The following is a 26074-nucleotide window of genomic DNA, read 5'->3' as shown; positions in this document are numbered from 1 at the left end:
TGATTTCTTACTAGTTGCGATTCCACTTTTACATATCAGAAATACAATTCTTACTAGTAAAAACCTTTATTTTTTATTATCAAGAATTCAATTGTCACTAGTTGAAATGTCTATTCTTGATATCAACAATTGAATTGCTACTAGTAACAATGTTCATTTTTGATATCAATAATTCCATTTTCACTAGTGACTATGTTAATTTCTGATATCATGAATGTGATTGTTACTAGTAAGAAAGCCATTTTAGATATCTGAAATAATATTGATATCAGAAATACATTTTCAGATATCAAAAATGAAAGTTTTTACTAGTAGCAATTAAATTGTTGATATCAAGAATAGACATTTCAACTAGTGACAATTTAATTATTGATATCAGGAATTCACATTCTTACTAGTAACAATGTATTTATTGATATCAAAAATTATATTTCTACTAGTAAGAAATCAATTGTTGATATCAACAATTAATTTTGAATGGCAGCCTATGGTGACATTTCACTAGTGAAAATACAATTGCAGATATCAAGAATTCAATTGTTGATATCAAGAATCTAATTGTTGATATCAAGAATTAAATTGTTGATATCAATAATTCAATTGTTGATATCAAAAATGTAATTGTTGATATCAAAAATGTAATTGTTGATATCAACAATTGAATTGTTGATATCAAGAATTCATATCCTGGAAATGAATAAAAGTTAAAACGGCTTGCCATATGCGGGGCTGATTGACAGATGCGTAAGGCCTATCATTAAAAAAAGAGACTGAAAATCGGCAGCAATAAAGAATCCCGCTCGATCCTCTTCCACTCACGCGGCCCGACGTCTGACTGAGTTCATAAGCGAGGACAGTATAGTAGTCACAGCACTTCTGACTCCTGAAGGTAAACGGGCTGGGGTGGATGTGGAAAGTTGAAATATTGTTTTTAGTTAACTTAATCTGGATTCGATGATCATACTGGAGTGATCGCATGGATTAAAATACTCCTTCATTCATGGTCACTCAGATAAGAGGAAAACATCATTCAGCCATGCAAATTATAAAATGCTTAAGTATGCATTTTAAATCTAAATGAACAATAAATCTAAATAAAATTAAAATCGCTATGGCTTAGTGATTATGAAAGTTTTGTAATTTGTGGATTACTGATAAGCACGAGTCTGGAGAAACAAGCGTTTATTTATTCATTCTCAGTGTTGAGAAACGTAGTCTGCATGTGTTATGTTATTGTGTTAATAATAACTAAAGAACCTAATTATGTTATATAATTATTTTGTATGAATACTAGCGTATTAGTTACTTATGGATTAAAAAGTACCGTTGTATCAGTGCTGCGCGAGCTCTCTCTCACAAACACAGACCGAGCGCACACAGAGAGAAGATAATTGTAAATTTACAGGCTAAGTTTAAATTTTGTTTTAGGTTGTGTTTTTTCTGTCAAAATGTCAGAAAGCATTTTGTATTATACATCCGTGTTTTTAAAATTCGTTAAAAGAAAGACGTTTAACTGTTAACACAGCCCCATATTTCGGATTCATCTAAATTTATATATTTGATATTCTTTTTAGAATAAGTGATTCTTTTTGCTATTATTGGACTCCTGTCTATTCATTGTCAACTATTTTCTATAAATATGTTTGTATTTGCTAACGTTTATTCAGCTAATGAATGTCCTGTTTAAAACGTGCAATGTTCAAATGCAAAGACAGCACGTCACAAATAAAAGTCCTTTTTTTCTGTGTGATTTAGTATCATATTTGGATATCGGAATAATAAATTAAGTAGCCTATTTTAAATGTACACATCTATTTGTTGTTGTTTTTTACTGTTTTCTAGGGGTTTCTTAATTTTAGACTAGTTATGACCCCACACTTTTATATAATAATCTTTTAGATTGTAATCCTTTTATTTGTAACATTTGGCATGTTTGTGTGCTGTGTAATAAGCAGAGTGTACGTGTGTTGTGGACGCGCCGATTACTGACGCGCTATTTAAATAACAAAAAAATAATAATACTGCGGCATTGGCTTTAGACCAGGCTATTGTTGGTTGCCTATTTCAGTTGCCTCAAAATAGCAACCCGCCAACAATGCGCCTGAACACACCTTGTTTTCAGACCAGTTCTATCACTAGTTCCATAGGCGCACAAATGCATTTGCTATTTAAACAACGTGGCGCAGGACGTGAAAATGATAACTGTGTCGGGCTGAAACTAGTAAAACACACTTGCTTTGCGCCTGGCGCTGCATTGCACCGGGTGTATCATAGTGCCCACTTTCTTCAAGGGAACTTATGAAAAATGTTCAATAAACGTAGATTGGCAGCAGAGGCTATCAAGCTCTAAAAAAAAGCACCATAAGAGTAGTTTATATGACTTGTCCACTCTTAAGACCTGAGTATACTTCATTTTCCGCGTTCTGTTCCGTCTTGCACACAGACGTGTCCACACAACTTTCGAAGTATACATGCGCAGTAATATATATATATATATATATATATATATATATATATATATATATATATATATATATATATATATATTTTTTTTTTTTTTACTCTTAACAGACGTCAGACGGCAGCAATGAGTCGTGTCATTTACAGGACATTCACTCGGAAGGAAAGAAGTAGCATATCCGCCATTGCATGCAAAGTTTAGATCAAGAACCAAAACAAACATATTGCCAGCTAATGGACTCTTCTGTCTCAACATTTACCTTGCACATGCGCTGTTGTACAAACACCCTCCACACAGTGACCTATCGATGATGAAAATTACATCACAGGGACAGTGACCAGACAATAGCGGAAAGCGAACGGCTGAAGTGTACTTTGGGCTTAAAGGGTTAGTTTATCGAAAAATTTTAATTCTGTCATCATTTACTCACCCTCATGTTATTCCAAACATATATGAGTGAGTTTCTTCTTTTGAACTAAAAAGAAGATATTTTGAAGAATGTTGGTAATCAGACAGTTGACGGTAGCCATTGACTTGAAAAAGGATAAAAAAGATACTATGGAAATCAATTACTACCGAAATCAATGGCTACAGTCAACTGTCTGGTTATCAACATTCTTCAAAATATCTTCCTCTGTGTTTAACAGAAAAAAGAAAAGGTGAGTACATGATGACAGAATTTAAATTTTTGGGTGAACTATCCCTTTAAGTCTTCTAAGCCTCTATACAGCAGCTTTGTGTGATAAACAGAATGAAATTTAAGTTGTTCACTGAAAAATCATAAGAGAAAAATGTTTGTAAAAGAGCAGTTTGGACTCTCTGCTAAATATCTAATTTTAGGTTTCACTGAAGAAAGAAACATACAAAGGAGAGTAAATAATCACAGAATTTCCAATTATGGGTGAATTCACCACTTAACAGCTAAAAAAAACCCCATGAGTTCATGAATATCCATTCTAATAACTTCCAAATCAAACCTGTTGCTCGCTATGCAGAGCTTTTAGTATTTGACTAAATGAGCATGTATGCTCAATTCACACGTTTTAAGTGTAAAACGAAGTAGAACTAAGAAATCTACTTTGATCTTTGAGTAAAACGTTATATTCGTCAAATAGAGATTCAAAATATTGAAATAATATTTTTTTAAAAATGTAAAAATGTTGTAGGAGGAAGCATAAAAACAACACTGCATATTATCTTTATAAAATATGATTATCTGAGCATGAAAGCTCAATAAATCAAAAGAGCTGTGCTCTGAGCCTATTTATTAATCAAGCAAATTTATTAAATCAGACCACAAAACGATTCCCTAATCTAAGATACTAAGATCCCAAAACATTCACCAATACAGCTTCAAACCTAGAACTGATTCTTAGGGCTGCACAATCAATCCAATTTTTTTTTTATTAAGAGTAGCTGACAAACTAGTATGTTGTGTGATTTGGAGGCATTTAAGTCTATAGGCCTATCAATGATGACAACAGATCCTAGTGAACAAGTTATTTGTGTTATTTGCAGAAGCACATGACCCCAAGCAAAAAACACAGATGATAATTTGCAATTATTTGGATAGATGTTGCGCAGCTTGTTTGTAATGTAGACAGAGTAACATCAAATTTACACTGCAACCTGTATGCAATAACATGCAGCTGTTTTAATATAAATATAAATAAGAGTTTTAATATAAATTTGATTAAATTAAAAAAGAATTAATACAACTAATAATAAAATAATTAATATTACAATATCAAGGGAAATAATCTAAAATTGTATTTTTATTGACATAATCATGCAGCCCTACTTAAAACCAACGATCAAATTTTAAAGCTATCAAACTTAACCTGAGACCTATCCTTAAATTCTATTCGTTAAAACCTACCAAAGACATTCAGCCAAACCTGTAGTATCTAAGACTGTCACTGTCTAAACAGACTTCAAAATCAGTCCCCAAAACCTTTCTCCAACTTACTGTATAAGATGTAATCATTCTCAGAATACAGCTAGGAACATTATCCAACATGATTTAAAACAAACAGGAAAAAGTCTGGAAGTCATCTCTGGCTTTAAGCAAACTGAGCAAAACATAGACTCACAGAGCCGCAACATCATTACAAATGAACCCCTTTCAGCATCTCAAATGGAGATTCAATTTCTTTAGTGGGTCGGTTAAAAGCCTGGTAAAGGTACTTTTTTTTTTCCTTTTAAACATAACGTTCCTTTTAACGGGAAGCTCTTTAGAGCATGTAAACTCAAGCAGTGCTAACTTGTAAACAGCAGATGTACTGGCCGTGACATGTGGCCGAGACAAATTTTACAAAGCACAGAGAGGCCATTTCGAATTTGCCACAGAGGGAAGCACGATTAAACTGGGAATCCTTTAAAATTATGTAATTTCTAATCATTATGGTAAATATTTACATATAAAATATTTATTTTCATATAAATAAGGGAAGAATTTGGAAGATTTGCAGCCTGTACGTCATGATTAGTTTTGGCAAAAGAACACATTCTCTCCATTAGTCCTGCATAAGGACACTTTACTTAAAGCAACACATGGATGCTTTAGTCATCTAAACACATACATCTTAAAAGGACTGTTTCAGGTTCAATCCAAGCTAAATTGAATCTGACGCCATCTAGCAAACGTCTCTCAATTTGTAAAAAGAAGCAGTCGTTGTACTTTAAAAATTGCGTATTTTAATGTTAGTGCCTTGCACCATAGACTTTTATTGTTAGTTCATTAATGTTCAGAAGGTTTTGTTTGTTTTTACAAATTGAGTGAAAATTGCCTGTGGTAATCGTTTGCATGCCTCAGATACAGTATGTTTAACAGATCTTAGGTGAACCCGGAACATTCCTTTACACAAAATTCCTTTTAAACCTGTTAGCTTCCTGTCAGTGAACAGTGAAAAAGTAATTCTCAAGTGCATATTTATATTTCCCTGACTGAAAAAACAATCTTATATGGCCAAATTTAACAGTTTCATTGGAAAGGCTGCAAACAGGTTAGTGCAGACCAAACATGGTAAAAGAACCAAATTTTATCTTCCTGCAAAACATGGGAAGACATTGACACACTCAACACCCTAAAGTGCAATACATTTTTAAAGCAAGTGCGATGATAGTTGAAATTAGCTTTGGCCTGGCCTTAGCTTTGCATTTAGATAGAAATACATGGAAGACAAAATCGACCACAAAAATCACTGGAGAATTCCATGATACTGTTACAGAAACAATCTCATTATTATAAATATACCAGCACACTATATGCATGTGCTGAATAATAATTTGCTATAACAAATAAAACATTTTTATATTGTAAGAATATTTAGTATTCAATAAATAAATCAGTCTTAAATATATATATTCAATGTACCCTCTAAAATAATTCTGAAAATTTGTAATATGTCACAAATTAATATACAAACTTTTCTCTTATGTCATCCATGATTGATTAAAAAAAAAGAGAGAGAGAGAGAGAGAGAGAGAGAGAGAGAGAGGTAAGGCAGAAAGAAACTAAGACATCTAGACTGGCTGTGGCCCCGATATACTTCAAGCGAATTCGAAGAATGAACTGGCATAAACAAAATCGTACAGAACAAAGTCAGATCAAAACGAAGTTAGTTTCGAAAGATCGAAAAAGCTTTGCAAAGAATAGTTTACTCTGGCTGGTGAACACCTTTGAATTAATATTTGATTGTGATACACAATTGGTATGTTTGCTCTGAGGCTCCCCCTTCTTTGATGTGGATTTTTTTCTGGTTCATTTCGTCTATTTAGTTTGTCGAGGTCAGACGCGAGTAAAAACATGAACACACTGGAGAGCTGCTTTATCGTATTGAAGCTGTTGTTCTAATTGAAAGCGACACTGACACTGAGTGATACTGTAAAGCTGCTTGATTTGAAGCAATCTATTGTATAAAGTGCTATATAAATAAACGTGACTTGTCAGGAGTGCCGAATTGCAGAGCTAATGCAAACATATCCAAAACCACAATAATCAGATGCTTTCTTAACTGCTGTTTTCTCTCTGCCATCATTTCTGATGTGTATTAATATTGTTGGTGAGAGGTAAGCGTGCTCTCAGCAGCGTTGGGATGTTCCCTAACTGTATACCTGCTGAGGTATTTTGATCGCTTTTTATCCTCAAGCCAGAAAATTAAAATGATATTTGCCATGAGTATATCGGGGCCTTTAGAGAGAAAAGCTGAAATAAACCAGAGAGAATATAGTGTTGTCTGCAAACAGCTCCTCACCCACAGGAGTGGAAAAGTGAAAAACAGAGAAAGAAGGTGCTGAGATAGCTGTAGCGAGGCAGAGAGAGAGAGACAGAGAGAGATAGAGAGAGAGAGAGAGAGAGAGAGAGAGAGAGAGAAAGTAAAATGAAAAAGGGGGGTCTCAGGCTCAGCTGCAGCGGAGTTTGGCCAGCAGGTAGGCTATGCTGAGGAACACCCAGACGATGAGCAGGTTTGGGCTCAGGGCCAGAAGGGGCAGAGAGTAGAGCAGACTGGGGTCCAGCCTGAAGTCACGTACGGGCAATAAGCCGCTCAGGTTCTTCTGAATTACCCCCTCCCTGGTCCCAATGCTGCAGAGAGGGGCAGGGACGGAGGGAGCGGCGGCAAAGGCCAGAGAGGACAAACACAATGTGGTGACATGCACAGGATGGGGTGACGTGACCATGGAGGTGGTTCCAACATTCATGTAAAGTAATCACGAAATGAAACATTGAAGAGAAGATTAAGTGGAGACATGTTTAAAAGGAGTTGAATCCATCCGTCGGATATGTATGCAAAACAAAAAGTAATTCCAAAAGACATAATACAGACAACGTGAAGTTGGATAAGAAATACAGACACAGAGAAGGGAAGGAGAGAGAATAAAGAAAGAGAAAATTAAGAGTGATGTTCTGTATCTTTGCCATTTAAAGTAAAGAAACGGGCTCCATGTCGGACAGACGTGGGCGTACGGGGGCTGCTGCTGCCAGTACTGGGCCATGCAAATCAGCATGCAACAGGCCAACAGAGCCATCATAACAAACCAACTGTAAACATAAAAACAATCTTGTGTACAGAGTCTCTGCATCTATAAGGAGATCTAACTGTGAAGAATATTTTAAAATATGTAGGTATAGAGACTGCTGGCTTTCTTTGAGATGCATTTACAATCACTCAATCTCACACGCACACAAGGGACAGCAGCACAGCGCAGTCGCAGATCATGCACAGTGCATTGTGGGTTATACTTTACATTAACATCCAATTCATTAACATTAGTTAATTAATTAAATATCATGAAGTAACAATGAAGAACATTTTTTTACAGCACATATTTTTTTTATGTACTCTAGGTTAATGTTAAATTTATAAATATAAAGTCATTCACTATTATAATAAATTATGAATAGAAATTATAATTTACACAAATTGAAATGTAGTAGTATACATTAACATTCAATTGTTAAGGGATTGAGATGATAAAAAAAGGTATTTTATGCTCACCAAGTTTGCATTTATTTGAACAAACAGTAAAACAGTAATACTGTACAATATTAAAATACTATTATTTTAAATAGCTTATATGCTGGTTTGGTGCTGATTAATATTTTTTGTGTAAATCACGATATTTTTAACAGAATTTTTTGATTAATAGAAAGTTCAAAAGAACATTTCTTTGAAATAGAAACCTCTTGTAAAATTATAAATGTCTTCACTGTCATTTTGATCAATGCATTAGTTCTTGCTGAATATTTTTTTTTTCCAAAAAAGCAAATCTAACAGAATTTTCCCAAATCTTTGAACAGCAGTGCATATAGAAATTAACATTATCTAGATTAACAAATGCTGTAAAAGTAATGGCATGGCTAGGTCATAATTCCTAAAGCATTAACTAATTTTAATGAATTAAACCTTCTTGTAAAGTGTTACAATTGAGTGTTTACCGAGACTCTAAAACTAACAAAACCTTCCTGTGCTCATCTTGCCTTTTTCATCAGTTTTCATAGGACAGATAAACAGTTTTCAGTACAAATTCAACAACATAAGTTTGTTTAGATCTGTCCTCAGATTGCACAGGAGACAGGAGGAGAAAATTATGGGACAAACCTGACAATTTTACACTCTTATTTAAAAGCACAGAACATCTGGCAAGCAGACAGCCAAACAATTCAGCCAATTCAAGTTAGAGTTTCCTCACTCTACAGGAGCGATTTATTTGTGTTTACGTCTCTCGTAGAGTGTGCATAAAAGATGGAAAAGAGGGAGTGGGAAGGAATAAACACTATGTCCTTAAACAAGTGAGCAAAAAAAAAAAAGTAATGAACATATTAGGCAACATAAGCCACAAAGCAATAAATGCTACTGCAAACACCAAGAAGCCACAAGCAATGAGAGAGGAAGCACTGGGGGATCCTTGAGGTAGAAGGAGAAAGAAAGGAAGAAAAGAGAAAGAGGACAAAACAGAGGCATATCCCCAAAGCGTGCAGTGCTTATGAATGGGCAGTTGTTCAGGTGTGTTACCTGCGCATGCAGTCAAGGGCCTGGGTGAAGACCTGCGGGGCCATGCCGTGCTCGTGCTGCAGGATCAGACACTGCTCCAGAGTCACTGACATAGCAGTGCGATCCTTCGCACTTTTACAGCTGGTAAAGCGCACTCCATTCAGTCGCCGACAAATCTGAAGGGGGGGATATTGTGTTACAGTCAACCACACATTTACACTTACTCAGGATTTAGGATTGTTCAGGATTAAAGTGTCCGTTGAAATAAAACACTGTTGGTACTATGCTGAACTGTAAGAAATTAGATTCAGACTTATAAGTTCTCAAAAAAATGTTTTTTTAATGAAACATTGCAGTATTTATTCTAAATGATTTATCAGTGGACATCATTATTTATTTATTTTAAATAATGTGCCCTCATAATCTTAAAATCAAAACAACTTCCCCTCCTTCTTGCAACGACATCTCTTTTCACAAAGGCGGGGGCAACCTGAACCTCAACGATCCAATCAATTCCTGATGGACAAAATCATGTCCCGACCTACATTTTAAAAGCTACATTTTAGCTGGACTTAAACAGTATTTTTTTTAAATTGTCATGTAAACATGAAATCACAACTATCTGATTTTAGTAAAAATCACACTACAATTGACCTTGATAATTGATTTTAAAATAAGTCTTCATTAAAGAGTTATAAGCCATTAACCAAGCAAATCAGCAAAGAGGTGAATCACAACACTATAAACTTTGAAGCAAAAAAGTGACCAAGGTACAAGACTGTGTACTTAACGGCTTTAGTAAAAATGTATATATACACATTAAGTATTTTGCGACCGTAGAGATCGACGTCATTAGCAGTGCTTCATGGTAGTGGGCGGAGCTAAAGAGCTATTTTTGCAGGTTTTGCTTTTTTGGCTTTCTGATTGGTGTAATTTTCTGTGCTGCATAATGGGTAATGTAGTTTTTCAACAGGAATTCTGTTGTTAGAAACACTTGTGTTTTTGTGCTTAAATATGGACTGTACTGTATTTCAGACAAGAAAACTATGACTGGTAAATGTTTTTTAATTTTTTATGAGAAACACTGAAATGTATATATTCAAAGAATTGCTGAAACACACTCTTTTATTAGACCCATTTGAGTTATTTCACCCTTTAAGGAGAAGAATTGTTACCTCTGCAGCCTGCCACAAGATGTCCACATTTTTATTTTTCCTAGCATGGACATTTTGACCAAGGAACCGCAACAGCTCTGGGACACACGTCTGACTACGAGAGTGAGGAAGACCTGAGAGAGACAGAAAATTAAAACCAGAGTGACTTGTGTATCATTTTTTTTTTTATATGTAGAGAGAGAGAAAAACAGAACATTAGAGAGAGCGCTAACTTACAGTCCTCTGGTAAAACCTCCTTGAACTGCTGGTAGTAAGAGTCAAGACGCGCCAGGCTCTCCCCATTGATGAACTCCTGAAGTGATGTGTCTCCAAATCTACAACACAAAACATTTTGATGTCCCCTTAGATATTTTCAATATGGACACAAGTGTAAGCCAAACTGAAAAAGAGATCAGATAAAACAATTATGGCATAATGTTATTTGTTGATGTTATGCAAGCACTCTTGAGGGCTGTTTTACATAATCAAGACTCACTTCTCGGCGAGCGTTTGCTGCTCGTTGATGCCCACGTTGAACAGCACCGGCTGTACCCGCAGCAGCATGCCGTTCTGGATCTCCCTTGGCAATGCATCAAACATGCTACCTGGGAGTGGGATGCGAACGTTGAACCCGTCTCGATTTCCTGTGATCACCGGCAGCATGTCGGGGGAAGAGGTAGAGATGGCCTGCGTCACCTTGAACGTAACGTTCCGAAGGTCCATTATTCCTATGCTCATGTCCTCTAACATGGCCAACTCCTCTCCTGTGATACACACACACACACACACACCAGGGCAAAATTACTGTACCCAATGCAACGTGATTCAAAACAGAACGCTTCACTCACATAGAATGAGTTTCCTTAACATATGAGTTTCCTTAACATAAAGGCTTTGATTTAGTGGTCGCTGTGTATTCAGGAGCAACGTATGGACATGCAGCATTTGCATAAGTGTGTGTGTTTACCGTAAGTACTTAATAGACACTCGAACTGAGCGAGCAGACCGATGGTGTAAAGCTGTCTCAGGAAACCGTCGTCACGGAGACAGTTCCTCAGTTTGATGATGAAGCCACAAATTAGTGCTGTGAGCTTAAGAGAAACAAAAAAACAGAAAAAATAGAGAGCAAGAGGATGTGTCAGAAAATGACAGGAAAAATGGGTGTAAAGGAATAGCTCTCCCAAAATTATTTAATCTTCATTATGTCATTTCAAACCTGTATAAACTGTAATCTTATAGAAAGTCTGTGAACATGAAAACTCAATGGAAGAGTCAATGGAAAAGGTAACAAAATTCAGGTTGGGGATGATGTTTTATTATGATGATCCTTTATTAATGCAAGGCTATCTTAAAAACGGTTAAGGGTTAGTTCACCCTAAAAATTTAAATTCTGTACCCATTTACTCAAAATCCATAATTTACTCAATACCCAAATCCATAAGACGTTTATTTTTGAAACACAAGTAAAGATTTTTTTTTTATCAAACCTGAGAGATTTCTTTCCCTCTATTGAAGGTCCATTCACCCAAAATGTTGACGCTTCAAAAAATTCATTAAGAGATCATAAAAAAATCCAGTCTTCTGAAGAGACACGATCAATTTATATGACGAATGGATTTAATTTAGGCTTTTATTCACATAAAATCAACCGACATACATTGAGCACATGAAATATGATAAACAGCAGCTCTAACGTTCTAGCTTGACATTTCTTTTCAGAAGTTTTCACAAGACTTGAGAGACTCTTTTATATTGGAACTCTTTATGAACTTTTTGATTCGTCAAAGTTTTGGGTAAATTGACTATTAAAAATATCTTCATTTGTCTTTTGAAGATGAACGAAAGTTTTATGGGTTTGGAAAGACAAATGATGGTAGTTAATTGATGACGATATACATTTTTGGGTGAACCAACCCTGTAAGCTCATGGAGTTGTTCACTAATGTGTGTGCTTGAGAACTAACTGTCTGGCAGAAGACCACATCTCGGCGGTACTGCAGGTTGAGGTCCATTGCGATGGTGGGTGCGCTGTCTTGCATGAGCAAGAAAACCATCGACTTCTTGGCTTTGTCACTCATCATGGCCACACACTCCGTTAGGGTCGTCAAGAGGGGATACAGGGCCTCGCTCCACTCACCTGACACACACAGAGAATCTACTGCTAATATCAAATATCACGTATTCAAATGCTCATGTTTCACTTTAAAGATCCTATGAAATTAAACTTTAAGTTGTAACTTTTAATCTGTTTACTAGCCCCAAAAAACTTAATTCTGTCATCATTCTTTCACCCTCATTTTGTTCCAAACTCATAAGAATTACATTCATCTTTAAAAACACAAATGAAGATATCTTTAATGAAACCTAAAATATTTCTGTCTCTCCATTGAAAGTTCATTCCACCAAATTGTTAAGCTAGTTAAGAAAGTTAAGAGACATTGTAAAAGTAATCCACATGAATCGAGTGGTTTAAGACACAATCTATTTATGATGAGCATTTTTTTAAAATAATTGATCATTACACATACAAAATAACTCATCAAATAAATGGTAAATTTAAGCTCAAACATGCTTGCTTAAGTCAAGTACATTTCAGTTTACATTAACATATTTTATATGCTCTATGTATGTTTATATATGAATAAAAGCCTAAATGAAATCTGCTCATCATATAAAACAATTGTGTCTTTTCAGAAGACTAGGATTGAACTGCTTGATTCATATGGATTTATTTTACAAGGTTTTATTAACTTTTGAAGCATCAAAATTTTAAATAGAATTTCAATTGAGGGACAGAAATCTCTCTTAATAAAGTTTTATTAAAAAATATCTTCATTTGGGCTGCAGTGATGAATGGAAGTCTTATGGAGCAACATGAGTGTGAGTAACTGATTTTCATATTTTGGATGACATATCCCTTTAAGTTAACTGTAAACACGAACACATTTTTTGTAGACGTATGCCTTTACAATTTACAATCCATCTCTTCTAGGAATTCAGACCCAAAAAGCAGAATTTTGTCTAAACAAACACTTTCTAGAACTGGAACGTTCTTAAAACTAAATTATAAGAAAAACACTACTATGCTAAATATGCTTCACATCAGAGTGAAGGTTGACATGTTGATAGCCAATGGTGTTTAGTTAATACAAAAAAGTTACCTATTTAAAAAAAGCTCTTCAATAATGTCCCGACAGGACTTCCTTTTCAATCAAAAATATCAAATGAGGATAACTGTTCAACAGGCTAATTCAAAAGGCCTTTAAAATGAACATGGATGCAACAGCAATGACAATTTTACATTTAACAAGGATGAAAGACAACAGATATGACATAAAAGTGAACAACTATTTAGCATAAGCGCATAAGCTTAAGGGAGGGGGGTGGGCTCTTACCTGGGTAACTCTCCTCTCCGCTGCTGCCATCTAGAGAGATGGAGGTGCAACTTGCAACAGTTATTTAGCGAGTGCAACAAGCACAACAAACGCAGCTCACACAGACACTGAGACAGCAGTAACAATGTTAAAACAAGTCAAACAGATTTAACAACTACTACTTTCCCACTCAAGTGCAAATTGGAACGTTGCAAAGGCTTGTCTAGAAATAATATGTGATAAAGTAAGTTCACAACGGCCTGGTAAACTAATGATTTCATTGTCATTATATAATGTAGACTACTGTAAATCACAGCATACTGGCACTGCCAAGTGACTAACTGGCACAGACAGCCAGCACCAGACAGACAGCCTGTGAGCGTGTTAGTCAGCCAGCCAATCAATCGAGAGCACCCGGTCACATGTTCACAGTAGGCAAATATTCTGGGTCAAACAACAGAATGTTCCAGAAACATATTCCAGAGACATGGCACATCAACAGAGAGTCACACGGAGTAAACACACACTCATTAACATAAAGTGTGGCATTGAATCCACTTGGATGTCAGTTTTTCCATTCAATAACATTGCTTGTTTTGGCACTGGTAATTGAAAACAGATAAACAAATATACACATATTACAGGACTCTTTAAAATCAGACAACATACACAATGATGAACCATAGATGCATAGGTAAAAAAAAAAATACAGATGATGAGGTGGATAAGAAACAGTGGGAGAAGAAATTTAAGCCACAACCAGACAAGTAAAAACAATTTAAAAGCTTGTTGCTATGGCAGCATGCAAACCTGTCTGAAGATGAACAGGTTACATGGTGTTTGAGAAATAGATACAGGAAGGGTGATAACTAGATAAAAGAGATAAGTATGTACATGTGGTAGCGTTTGCACTACTATGTAGATGCAATAAACAAGCAGCAGGGAATGTGACGCAGAATGCTGAAAGGTAGAAAAGCAGAAAAACATAACAAATGAAACTGACTCTGCCTACTAGAGAGAGAGAGAGAGAGAAGTTGTGAAAAAGATAGTGAATGGCACCTACAGGCATGCATTTCTGCATTAACGGGGCATGCAGGGTTCAGATCGGGTGCTGAGGATGAAGGTGGTGATGATGATGATGATGATGGTGAAGGTGACTGCTGTTGTGGTTCAGGGGCTGAGGAAGACTCTTCCATGCAGACAGGGTTGATCCAGAAGGCTTTCGTTTTCCTATTACCTTTCTTAGTGGCGCCGCCCTGCTGGTCAGCCTGGAACATGTCCTCACTGCTGCTGCTGTGCAGACGCTCCCTCTGCAGCAGTTTGTCCACTCGCTGGATTATACACTCCAGACTTTTGTCAACATTCCCCCACACCTTTTCCTGTAACAAACAAACTATTTGTACAAAGTGCGAATTTTGAGCACAAAAACATGCACAAAAACTTTGGATAACACTATTTTGAGATGTCCTTGTTATAGTGTAAATACATTGAAGTATTGAGTAATATTAATTAACTACATGTAATTACTATAGGGTTATGGTTCGGATTAGGGTTAGTTGCATGTAATTATTGCATGATTTATAGTTTTTATTATTATTAATTATTAATAGTAACTATTATTATTATTATTATACTAACTATACTATGATAATCCATTGTTATTATTATATATTTTTTATTCTGAAGAGAGGCCGCTGTAGGCCGCCGAGAGGCCGCATCATGCCGCTGTAACATACTGTTTAATAGTTTGGGGAAAACATTTTTTTTTTTTGTTAAAATAAAATTTATTTTAAATACTGAAAAATTTAATCATGTAATAATCCCCCCCCCCCAAAAAAAATCAGCAGAACATCTGTTTTCAAAAATAATAATAAGAAATGTTTCTTGAGCACCAAATCAGCACATTAGAATGATTTCTGAAGGATCATGTTACACTGTAATGAGAGTAATAATGATGAAAATTCAGCTTTGCCATCAGAGGAATAAATTACATTTTAAAATATATCAAAATAGAAAATATTAAAATTGTAAAAATATTTCATAATATTATTATTTTAACTGTATTTTTAAGCAAATAAATGAAACCTTGGCTGGTATAAGATACTTCTTCAAAAAATATTTTAAGAAATGTCAGCCCCAAACGTTTGAATGTTAGTTTAGATGTTTTCATTTTTGAGCACATTTACATCATATTTTAAATCAGCTAAACAAAACCCTGTAAGAGAATGGTGAAAATCCAAAAACAACAAAAGTGTTAATATTGTTCGCAAATATTTTAAACCTCAATTACAAGTATTTTAGATGTTTTATAGTTTAGTTTCAATGGATTTGCAGTGAACAGGCCTCTAAAGCTTTCTTACCCACTCTTCCTCGTGCCAATCAACGTGGAGGGATGAACGACTGTTTCTGCCGCTCCATTTGGCCAGCAGTGTGTCCTGATCATTCCTCAGCACCACCTGCTCTGAGTCAGCAGAGGGTGAGTTTTTAGAGGCTATGTACTCGGGTCTAGCCGCGTTCAGTGCCTGCACTGCAGACGCCAGCAGTTTACAGTCACACACCATCACCAGCTGTCGTGTCTGAAAGTGTGAGAGAAAAAGGGGTTATAGTATCAGCCACAGACCATACAAGGGACAAGGGACAAGATAGAAAAATAAATATGGTCATTTGTAACTTCAAATGGATCTAAAAGTAGCACTAAATGGGCAGGAGCTACATTTAATCTGACACCCACCTTATCCGCTAAGATGGCGAGGGTTCTCTCCATGCCGTTAGCGGAGCGTTCCTTAGCGGCGCGAGACAGGCGCTCAGCGTAGTAGCTGACCTGAGTCTTGAATGTGTTGATATGGGAAATTATCTCTTTGGCACGGACAATGTCCTGAGGAATGTAGACGATGGACTGGGAGCTGGACAGAGCACTGCTGCTGGACCAGAGAGAGCTTGATTACTTACACACCATGCAAGCAATAAAAACACATGCACATTAGTGCACAACAGACACATAATGATTGTGCATTTCATTCAAACAGTGATGCTCTAGAGACTTTGACAGGCACCAGACACTCCAGGTTCTCAATCTTGATTTTTCAGAGCAAAGAGGAGAATAGTGCCATCGGTCCTTTGAATGGCAGAACTGTTTCACTAAGTGCTTCTGTACATTACTAGGTGTGTGTTTGTACATCATCATTGAGTGGACAACAATTTTGAGAAACATATACTGTATGGTTGGGTGAATCTCCCAAACATGTAAAGAAATGGGATATATTTCACCTCTATTTAAATGTAATATATAACAAATTACATTTTGCTTAAAATCTGTTTTTAGGGACCATTAATTCAAGTACTTTTTTTGCACTGTGGTATTGTCACTGCAAAAACTAGCAAAAATAATCGTACTGATTATTGTTGTTTTAATTATTGACACATGACACTGTGGTACTGAATTTAATATAAGCTGAGAATGAGATTTATTAATTTTAACATTGAGGGAAAATGCATTGCATTTCCATAATGAAAAAAAGAAGAAGAATTCTCAATGAGCCTAAAAATAGGATTAAATGTCTAAATGTAAAATAAATGTTCTTTTTGTTTGGGGATGAAATACATGGACATGAAATACATAAATCTGCATAAAAAAATAACAACTGACCTGAGATTCTGACTGACAAGAAAAGATCAAACAGGAAGCACATATATATATACATACATATATACATACATATATACATACATATATATATATATATATATATATGTGTGTGTGCTCAACAAAAGACAATTATCTAAACAACTTTATTCCAACACACACACACACACACACACACACACACACACACACACACACACACACACACACACACACACACACACACACACACACACACACACACACACACCTATTACTCTTTTGTTACGTTACGACCACAGAGAAAGGATGATGAAATCACAGAATAACGAATATCATTCTGTTCCAAAACATAGGCAATCTAATTACATTGCGTCCAAATTTGAGGGCAATACCACAATACATTAGATGAGAAAAGTTAATATTGCTGCAGGCACTAGGTAGTGATGCAGCTCACTAGGTTTTGGATCAGAGACGTCATGCATAAAATGCTGACAAACCACAAAAAAACTAACAAATAAAAATAAGTTCAAACAAACTCACCATTCCTCTTCATAAATGCTGATTAGAAAGCAAAAATGCAATTAAAACATATGAAAAATAAACTAAGAATGTATCTTAAAAGGAAAACTGCTACTGACGTAACATTAGCAAACCAACACATAACCAAAAGCAGCCCAGAGATGGTGATACACACTGATGAGAGCAATGATTTTTCAAAATAGAGTATCCATTCTACATTATTAAGTTAAAACACAATTATAAACACAATGGTTTGTACGACATGAAATGATAAAGCTATCAAAATTCTTTTTTTCTAGAACAAATTGTCTTCTAAAACAGGTTTACATGATTTAATGTTCAAAAACTATTTTGTTTTATAATTTACATTGTTGCAGCCCCTGCTGTCACCCTCTGTCTGACTGCTCTGTTTTAGTTTCAGTTTCTTTCAAATCATCCTTCCGAAAAGCATTTACAGGTGCTGTAAATATTACTGTAACTACAGTACGCTACCTATGGTGTCAGTTTTGCTGTATCAGTTCGAGCCCAAGTCTGATAGTGACAGTTAAGAAGAACAAGCTGATCGACTTAGTAATTTTTTATTTTTTTGTGGCGAAAACACATGGTCACAAAATTGGATGTTCTGCTGGGGAATCGTGTTAAAAATTCATTTTCATTTTCTTCAATTCCTCTGCCTTTGGATGTCAATGTAATAATGTCTTGCCTTTGACCTTCATGGACCAGATTGTTTACTTTTACAAACAGCTATATTACACACTAAAGCAAAGGTAAAATAAATAAAATAACATAATAGGTCCCATTTAAATGTTCCTACGTGCTCTCTCATTAAGATGTTTTTGAAAAGCTTTATCCTTAATGAGTGAAGCATCACACATTTTTTGTACACGTATTACAGCATAAAGGAAATAGATAAAATCTAGTTAGGTGAAACTACCAGACAGATCATTAGCAAAAAGGTATATACAATCTAAACTGCTGTCTGTGCCTTAGACCATTACTGCAAAAATCCACATGATAGCTCTACCTTTACATGCAACACATGCACGTACATCCGAACACACACATACACTCAATATGCATATTTTTAAAACCTAACTTACACTTTCTTTGCCTCCTCAAATTTCTGTAAGAGTTTCCGCAAACCACCGTTTTTGAAGCCCCTGCAGTGAGCTGCAGGGGCCCCAATCGTCACCAAATCATACGTGTGATCTAGAAAACACAAACACACACATCCATTTCATGTTACACTTAATATAAACAGTCATGTTACGGTGTTACATTACATAAGTACTAAGAGATACTGATGAACAACAAGTTCTTAAAGGAGTAGTTCAGTTTCAAATGAAATTTAGCCCATGATTTGCTCACTGTCATGCCATTCTAGGTCTATATGACTTTCTTCTTTCAGACAAATACAATCTGAGTTATATTAAAAAATGTCCTGGCTCTTCTAAGTTTTATAATGGCAGTGGATTGCAATCAACAGATTGAAGCTCAAAAACGTGCATCCATCAGTCATAAACCAACTTCACACAGCACCTAAGGGGGGGTTAATAAAGGCCTTCCAAAGCAAAACGACGAGTTTGTGTAAGAAAAATTTTAATATTTAAAACTTTATAAAGCAAAATAACTAGCTTCCGGCCAAACGAACATACAGATTATACTTAAGTGTAAAGTGCAACTTATGCGAATAATGATGTCGCATTATATTTACTCTACGCCATGAGGCACTGCGCTACTTCTGACATCATGTGTTTCGTAAGTTGCGCATTAGGGGCAAGTAGACTGCGTATGGCCGTTTGGCCAGAAGCTAGAATTTTACTTTGTAGCGTGTAAAATATGAATATTTTTTTTACACAAACTCATCGCTTTGCTTCGGAAGGCCTTTATTAACCCCCCTGGTGGCGTGTGGAGTTCATTTATGACGGATGGATGCACGTTTTTGAGCTTCAATCTGTTGGTTGCAATCCACTGACATTATAAAACTTGGAAGAGCCAGGATATTTTTTAATATAACTCTGATTTTATTCATCTGAAAGAAGAAAGTCATATACACCTAGGATGGCTTGAGGATGAGTAAATCATGATCCTTTAATATTTAATTAGCCTGGGAAAACCCAGACGAACTTCCGGCAAATTTAGATTTGCTCTGCAAGATAGCTGTGCGTACCTTTGAAATCCAGGTGTACGCAATACCTGTCCTTGATAAATGCCGCGGCTGAAAACGATCGTCATTAGAATAACACGCCCCTATATATTCAAGTATCCGCTTCCCCCACACCCTCATTTTACGCCATGGACACACGGAAGACGGCAAAGAGGAGACACTTCTCTGTAGATCGAGACCCATCACCATCAAGAAAAATTATTATTAAATCAAACAACAATATTGTTGATGATAAATTCAAAGTTAATTGTATTTTTTTCTTCAAAACGCTATAAATCCATCCATTTTTTGTCTAAAAAAACAGCAACAAAAACAACAAGAGAACATGCAACATATAATCAGGGACTCATACTATAAATTAATATAAATTAAATAAGTGCAACTGCATGAAATAAATAAAAGCCAAACAAAATAAATAGTAAAATAAATTAAATAGTAAAAATAAAATAAATATTTCCAATGTCACGTTCCAATATTGTCCACCACATAAAACAAATAATTTAAAAATAACACACAAATACAGTCCTTAAATACAACAATGTTAAAAATACATTCACATCATTTAGTAACACATTTAGGCTAATAGTAAAGTAATAACAATATTCAGGCCTACTATTAGGCTACGTGTTGTAGCCATTAACTAAGTGCATTTAGTTTCATATTTGTTAAAAAAATAATAATGTTATTTTTTACCCATCTATGTTGATTATGAAAAGTGAACATAGGCTAAGATAGGATGCGCAATATATCGGGAGACATGCTCAGACATGATTTTGGCCACTTAATTAAGTTTTGTTTTGTAGAAAGGCTTTCTTTAAAGTGAATTTCGTTTTGTATAAATTGTATCTTAATTTTAATATTTTTTTCATCAACCAATAAAATAATAAATAATAAGTAAATAGCAGACAATATAATCAAGAGTCATGACATGTAGGCGCGAGCGCGGTCCCTTGCATTGCACGTGAACTGGAGCGGATCTCATCACAAATTAACCGAAACTCAGTATATGCCTCACAGACATGAGAAATATATCTATAAAGAAAGCTTGAAATGTCTTTAAACGAAACAATTATAAACGAAAAGAAATAGGCTACTCTCTCTATAGGCGCGTTCACTACGGAGATGGTGATCATCAATTTCATCTTTGTAGACACAACACTAGTTTATTAATAGAAATAAAAGACAAATTTATTTTTAAAAATGGCTTTTATCGCGTTTTGGAAAAGAGCTCCTCATATCTTTTAGTTTGTCAGTTGGTTTTGTGGTTTTAGGAATTGTTTTTCTGCGCATTTCCGCACTAACTCAAAACGTGCGTACATGTACACCACCTCCTGACCTGGCGTAGGATTTGAGCGTGCCGTACGCCAACGTCCATATTGATAAATATCAAAGTCACCGTGGTTTTGGGTGTACGCCAGATGTACGCTGGAAATTTGGTGTACGCACTTTTGATAAATGAGGGCCATTGTGAGATATAAATTCAAAATATGTGAATTGAAGTTTGACTGTGAAAATTAAAATTAAACACTACACGATGAAAAGTATGTGAAATTTTTTTTTACCGTGAGATAACCACAATGTGAGATTACCAATTACAAAAAATAAAGTTGTAGGCTTACATACACTGCTGCTCATTCAGTGATGAATTTTCTCTTTTTATCAATTAATACTGATTATTATTTTTTCTAGCTTTACTCAGTGATTCGAGACAGATGAAACCCTTCAATTCTTTTTCTAAAATAAATAAATAAATAAAAATAATAATGTGCCTGGGAAGTATAATTTCAAGACGGGGTCAAAACTAAAAGAATGTGTGTTTGTTATGAGTGCATGAAAACTTCTGTACGAGAGACTATATACATTTGCTAAGTGCTCTAAATATATACACCTACTGCCTGCTGGGATTTACACAGTAAAGAACACACACCAAAGTGGACAGGAATATATAGACCAGTGACAAAAACCTTTCAAACGAAGGGAAACAAAGAAAAGAGGAATGGGATGACTAATGAAATAAGTACACAGAATGAAAGAAAGAGATCTAACCACAGCCAGACTCATCCTGAACCCTCATTCTTTGCACATGGAGGTTGGTGGGCATAAATTCCAACTTCCTTTCTGCTTTCAGATTACTGGCTTTAAATGATGGACCTGTAAGAGACAGACAGATAGAAAAGAAATCTCTTGATACCCCTTCAATCATTCAAATAGGGTAGACATGCCTACTATTATTAGTCTTCCAGGTCACTGAAGAATCTTTCATGGAATTCTGGGTCATTAAGTTTAACCCTTTAAAGCCTCATGTTAAATACTTAAATTCCTAAAGCCTCTAAATTATCAACATGATTAAAACTGCTGAAAAAACAGTTGTACACAATCTACTACATGCCTTCAGTCGTATGTTTGATAGTTGATACCTTTTAAGGTAGTAAAAGGGCTTTTAGTAACATTCTAAAAATGTCCACGTTCAGGTCATGGTACAAGTGAAATCTTTACAAATTAGTGTAAAATAAATGCATGAATAAATGTTATATTGTAAGTTATATTTGAAAGATGAACTGGACTGAATCAACTTAGAGGTACATGATTATCATTACATCATTTAGAAAAATCATGTTAAAATGTTATCCACAACTATGATGCAACAGGCTTTTGAGGAATGTTTATTTGTACATTCTTAATCATCATTGTATTGCATTGCATTATAGGATTTCCCATAACACTTTAGTTTAGGGTCCGATTTTTACTATATTTCTTTTTTTTGAAATGTTCAAATGCTACTTTATTTCCAGATTTTAAATCATATTTTGAATCCCAGACTATCAATGTGATCTCACATCTTTGACCCCACTGTATCATCATATGTTTCTTTTGAACATCTTACATGTGCTAAAGTACTGAACGTCTGAAAGTCCTGAAATAAAGTAATACAACAGGAACACCTCCTACAATCTCAAAGTGCAGACTAACCTTTGTAGTCCTGCAAGTCTGTGATTGTATCCTGATAGGTCAGAAGGATGCTCTGGTACTGCGATACGATTTGCCGCCGGAGATTCTCCCAACACGGAGATAACTCCCCCAACTCCTCCAGCTCACATACTCTACGAGCATCAAAACACACAATCATGTAAAGAACTGCTCTTTTATATATACACACAGTTTAAAAGGTCATAGTGTGCATGCTGTCTGAGGTTATGATGTACACCTGGAGGAATCCTCTTCCAGTAAGAGTTTAACAAACTGTCGTGGGATGTTAAGTGACAGGACGCTCTCAGCCATCTGTTCCAGGATTCGTAAATGATTCCCATCAGTGGTAGGAAACCGGTACATGCGCGACATGGTGCCACCAAACACTGAGACGCAGAAACAGGATTAAACCATAAAGAGAAATCAATTGTGCAATGTTGTAGCTTTAAAACTGAATTTGTAAGCATTTATGATATTATGACCAGGCCCTGGATTTCACTTCTGTCAATAAAAAATGCAACTAAGTGCCCTTGATCTTTGGAAAAGCACTATAACAACAATAAAATATAATTATCATTAGTTATTCTTAGAACAGCAATGTTTCAGTCAATATATCCCATAGAGCGATTAAGCAACATGTATCCAGTGATGGTGTCTGCTTTTCAACAGTGGGGAAGATGTCACTCATCACTTGTTAAGGCAAAACATGCATTAAGGTTAAGATCTCAACTCAGGACAAGACAATGGCGGAGGATTTGGTGAACAACAGATCCTGAGCGTCCACCCCATCCCCCGGTGTTATCGTTAATACCGGTGTTGCCGCAAGTTTATTTAAATGTGTGAAAAAAAAAGCCATTCTTCTAGTGAATGATATTCTTACCTGATCGTAGAAAGGAGTCTTTCCACAGAGAGGCGTATTTCACTCGGACTCCCACAGATTCTGTCAGACTCTCATCCACAGGGAGGACTGTCTGCAGCAATGGCACATGAATAAACGAAAACACTCACATCAGAATAAGTAAACTAGTATACAAACATGTTGATAGTTGGGTCATTAAGGGCATAGTCACGCTCACCCTGCCATTGATGGTGTCTTGCAGATGTTTGATCGGTGTATGCTGATCTCTCTTCTCCTCTAGCTGCCAGGCAATGACTGTAATACTACCCACATGTTTGTTTTCTGCTGACCTGAGGAAAAGGGATAACAAATGCCGATACGTTCAAATTGCATATGCTTGCGGTCTTTTTCAGCAATGAATTAGACTGTTCTAGATACCCAATCTAGGGGATCGCTCAAACAAATTATCTAAAAAGATGGGATGGGATGGGATCACCTGAGAGGTAAGTTAAGTCTGTGGTTCTTTTCCTGCAGAAGGTCCTTCACTGGGAACATCGCTGAGCCAAGAAGGTACATCTGGAAAGAGAGAAAAAAGTATCAAAAAGACCAAAAGAAAAAGACAAAGCAGCATAGTCTGAGCTGGGTTTTTTTTTATATCAGAGACCTTCTCATTTAATGTGCGTGGTATGTATCTCACCGTTCCTTGTGAGCGATCTTTTACATCGTACACGGAGAGCTTGACCTGTGTGTGCTGGTTAATGTAGGAGTCTTGAAAGAAAGCCACACTGCTGAGGAACATGGGGCTATTTGTGCCCTGCAAAACAGAGTTCAAACCATTTGTTTTGGTTAGTCATCTAAATCAGTCCACATTGTTCCATAAATGGCAGAAAATTAACAACCATCTTGGATGATCATAAGTGTTTCTAAGGCTGGATAAAAATAAATTTTTTTTGATTAATTGTGACCTTTGTTTGAACTTGATAATTCTTAAAATTCCTCAACCAATCTTTTATTGTATGCCTAGTTTCCTCTACAGCCTTTCGGCACCACCAAACAATATTTGCATCCAGAGCATCTTGTCAAATCGAATCAGGAAAATATCTTGATTCTCTGCCCAAACTTAAAGGAGTCCTTGATTATAATTTGACTTTTTTAACTTTAGTTAGTGTGCAATGTTGCTATTTGAGCATAAACAACATCTGCAACGTTATGACGCTCAAAGTTCAATGCAAAAGGAAATATTTTCGTTTACAGAAATAGCTTAAGGACTACTACAACAAGCTTCTTCCTGGGTTGGTGACATCACAAACCCTAAAATGTACATAAACTCTGCCCCTGGGAACACGCAACAAAGGGGGTGAGTAGGGTGACCATATTAGCCTGACATTGTCATACTCAGATTCTATTCAGAATGTGAGTCTGATACTGCTCCATTAGGGCTGTGATTATGGGGCGTGTTTCAACCGAACCAGGGAAGAAAATGCCTCTGCACTCAATTGGATAGACCTACAACCAATCAGAGCGACCATAGGGGCCAGCTGATAAATTCAACTTTTGCCGAATCCCGTAGGAAGGATGGCAAAAACATCTTTCCCAACGACAAATGCCTTGATCGCGTTTTGCGGTTCTCTATTCCTCTTTTAAAATGAATTCGCTGTCTACATCTTCTTTAACAGAAGCGATGGCTGAATCTACACATCTAAATTCTCCAGCGGCAGCCATTCTTTGTTGTAAACGAGTTCAACCCAAGCGCTCTTTGGTGACGTGGATGATTACGTTACTGTTGATCATCTGTCCATCATCGTATAAAGCCCGCCCTGACAATTTGATAGGTCCAAACAGCTTTGGTTCGGGCATACTTGCTTCACAACGGATCAAGTCCAGATTTTTTAGGTCCAAAAAGAGGACATGTCAGGGAAAAATAGGATGTAAGGTCACCCTAGGGGTGAGGCCATGTTGGGCTGCTTTAGAGAAAAGGAATAGTTGTTGTCGTTGTTTTTTACACCCCGGAAAAAGTTTGTCCAAAGGTTTGTCCTACAAATATGACTAAATGGTGGATAACATCATATCTATAAAAAAGAAGAAAGAAAAAACACACTCTGAAACGTCCTGTAAAATCCATACTTGCATGAGTATCCATAAGTCCATGTTTAAAATCTCTTCAGCACAAACATTGTCAGGGTCTGAATCGGGCTCGAAATGGTTTGAAATTGACGCCATCATTAATATTTACATCTGAGTAGAGCTTGCGGTTATGAAGGGGCGTGACATTTCCCGAACACGCACTAAGCGCTACCAATCACAACACACTGGGTCAGCTAACCAATCACAGCACATTTCTCATTTCAGAAGGAGGGGTTTCATCGAAAATGACACGTTCAAACAAACTGGGGAGAGACAAGCTGTAATAATTTAAAATATGTGAAAAAGAATGCGTTTTTTGAACAATCAAGCATGAAAACATATTCTAGTACAC

General features: G+C 36.0%; 1 protein-coding gene across 10 annotated transcripts in view; it reads right to left on the bottom strand.

Annotated features, from left to right (window-relative positions):
• Positions 1 to 26074, bottom strand: part of inpp4ab (inositol polyphosphate-4-phosphatase type I Ab) — a 68861-nt gene that overhangs the window by 2731 nt on the left and 40056 nt on the right. Inside the window, exons 5-24 of one of the 10 annotated variants that reach the window (XM_077199276.1) lie at positions 24296 to 24412; positions 24095 to 24174; positions 23837 to 23948; positions 23641 to 23731; positions 22999 to 23146; positions 22764 to 22894; positions 21840 to 21944; positions 18727 to 18835; positions 17648 to 17665; positions 16214 to 16400; positions 15843 to 16058; positions 14546 to 14861; positions 13504 to 13533; positions 12073 to 12245; positions 11077 to 11200; positions 10606 to 10873; positions 10347 to 10444; positions 10131 to 10243; positions 8977 to 9131; positions 6812 to 7046 (exon numbers count right to left, since the gene is read on the bottom strand). In XM_077199276.1, coding sequence (XP_077055391.1) covers positions 6866 to 7046; positions 8977 to 9131; positions 10131 to 10243; positions 10347 to 10444; positions 10606 to 10873; positions 11077 to 11200; positions 12073 to 12245; positions 13504 to 13533; positions 14546 to 14861; positions 15843 to 16058; positions 16214 to 16400; positions 17648 to 17665; positions 18727 to 18835; positions 21840 to 21944; positions 22764 to 22894; positions 22999 to 23146; positions 23641 to 23731; positions 23837 to 23948; positions 24095 to 24174; positions 24296 to 24412 — 2772 coding nt within the window. In that variant the 3' untranslated portion in view covers positions 6812 to 6865. Of the gene's footprint in view, positions 1 to 6811; positions 7047 to 8976; positions 9132 to 9366; positions 9497 to 10130; positions 10244 to 10346; positions 10445 to 10605; positions 10874 to 11076; positions 11201 to 12072; positions 12246 to 13503; positions 13534 to 14545; positions 14862 to 15842; positions 16059 to 16213; positions 16401 to 17647; positions 17666 to 18726; positions 18836 to 21839; positions 21945 to 22763; positions 22895 to 22998; positions 23147 to 23640; positions 23732 to 23836; positions 23949 to 24094; positions 24175 to 24295; positions 24413 to 26074 lie in introns of those variants that run through there. The other 9 variants (XM_077199267.1, XM_077199271.1, XM_077199275.1 and 6 more) reach the window with 9 other exon arrangements.

The sequence above is a fragment of the Siphateles boraxobius genome, unplaced genomic scaffold, assembly GCF_051911475.1.
Source record: "Siphateles boraxobius isolate OS27281-9 unplaced genomic scaffold, OSU_SipBor_1 41, whole genome shotgun sequence".
Lineage (NCBI taxonomy): Eukaryota > Metazoa > Chordata > Actinopteri > Cypriniformes > Leuciscidae > Siphateles > Siphateles boraxobius.
This window is presented reverse-complemented; position numbering and strand designations above follow the sequence as displayed.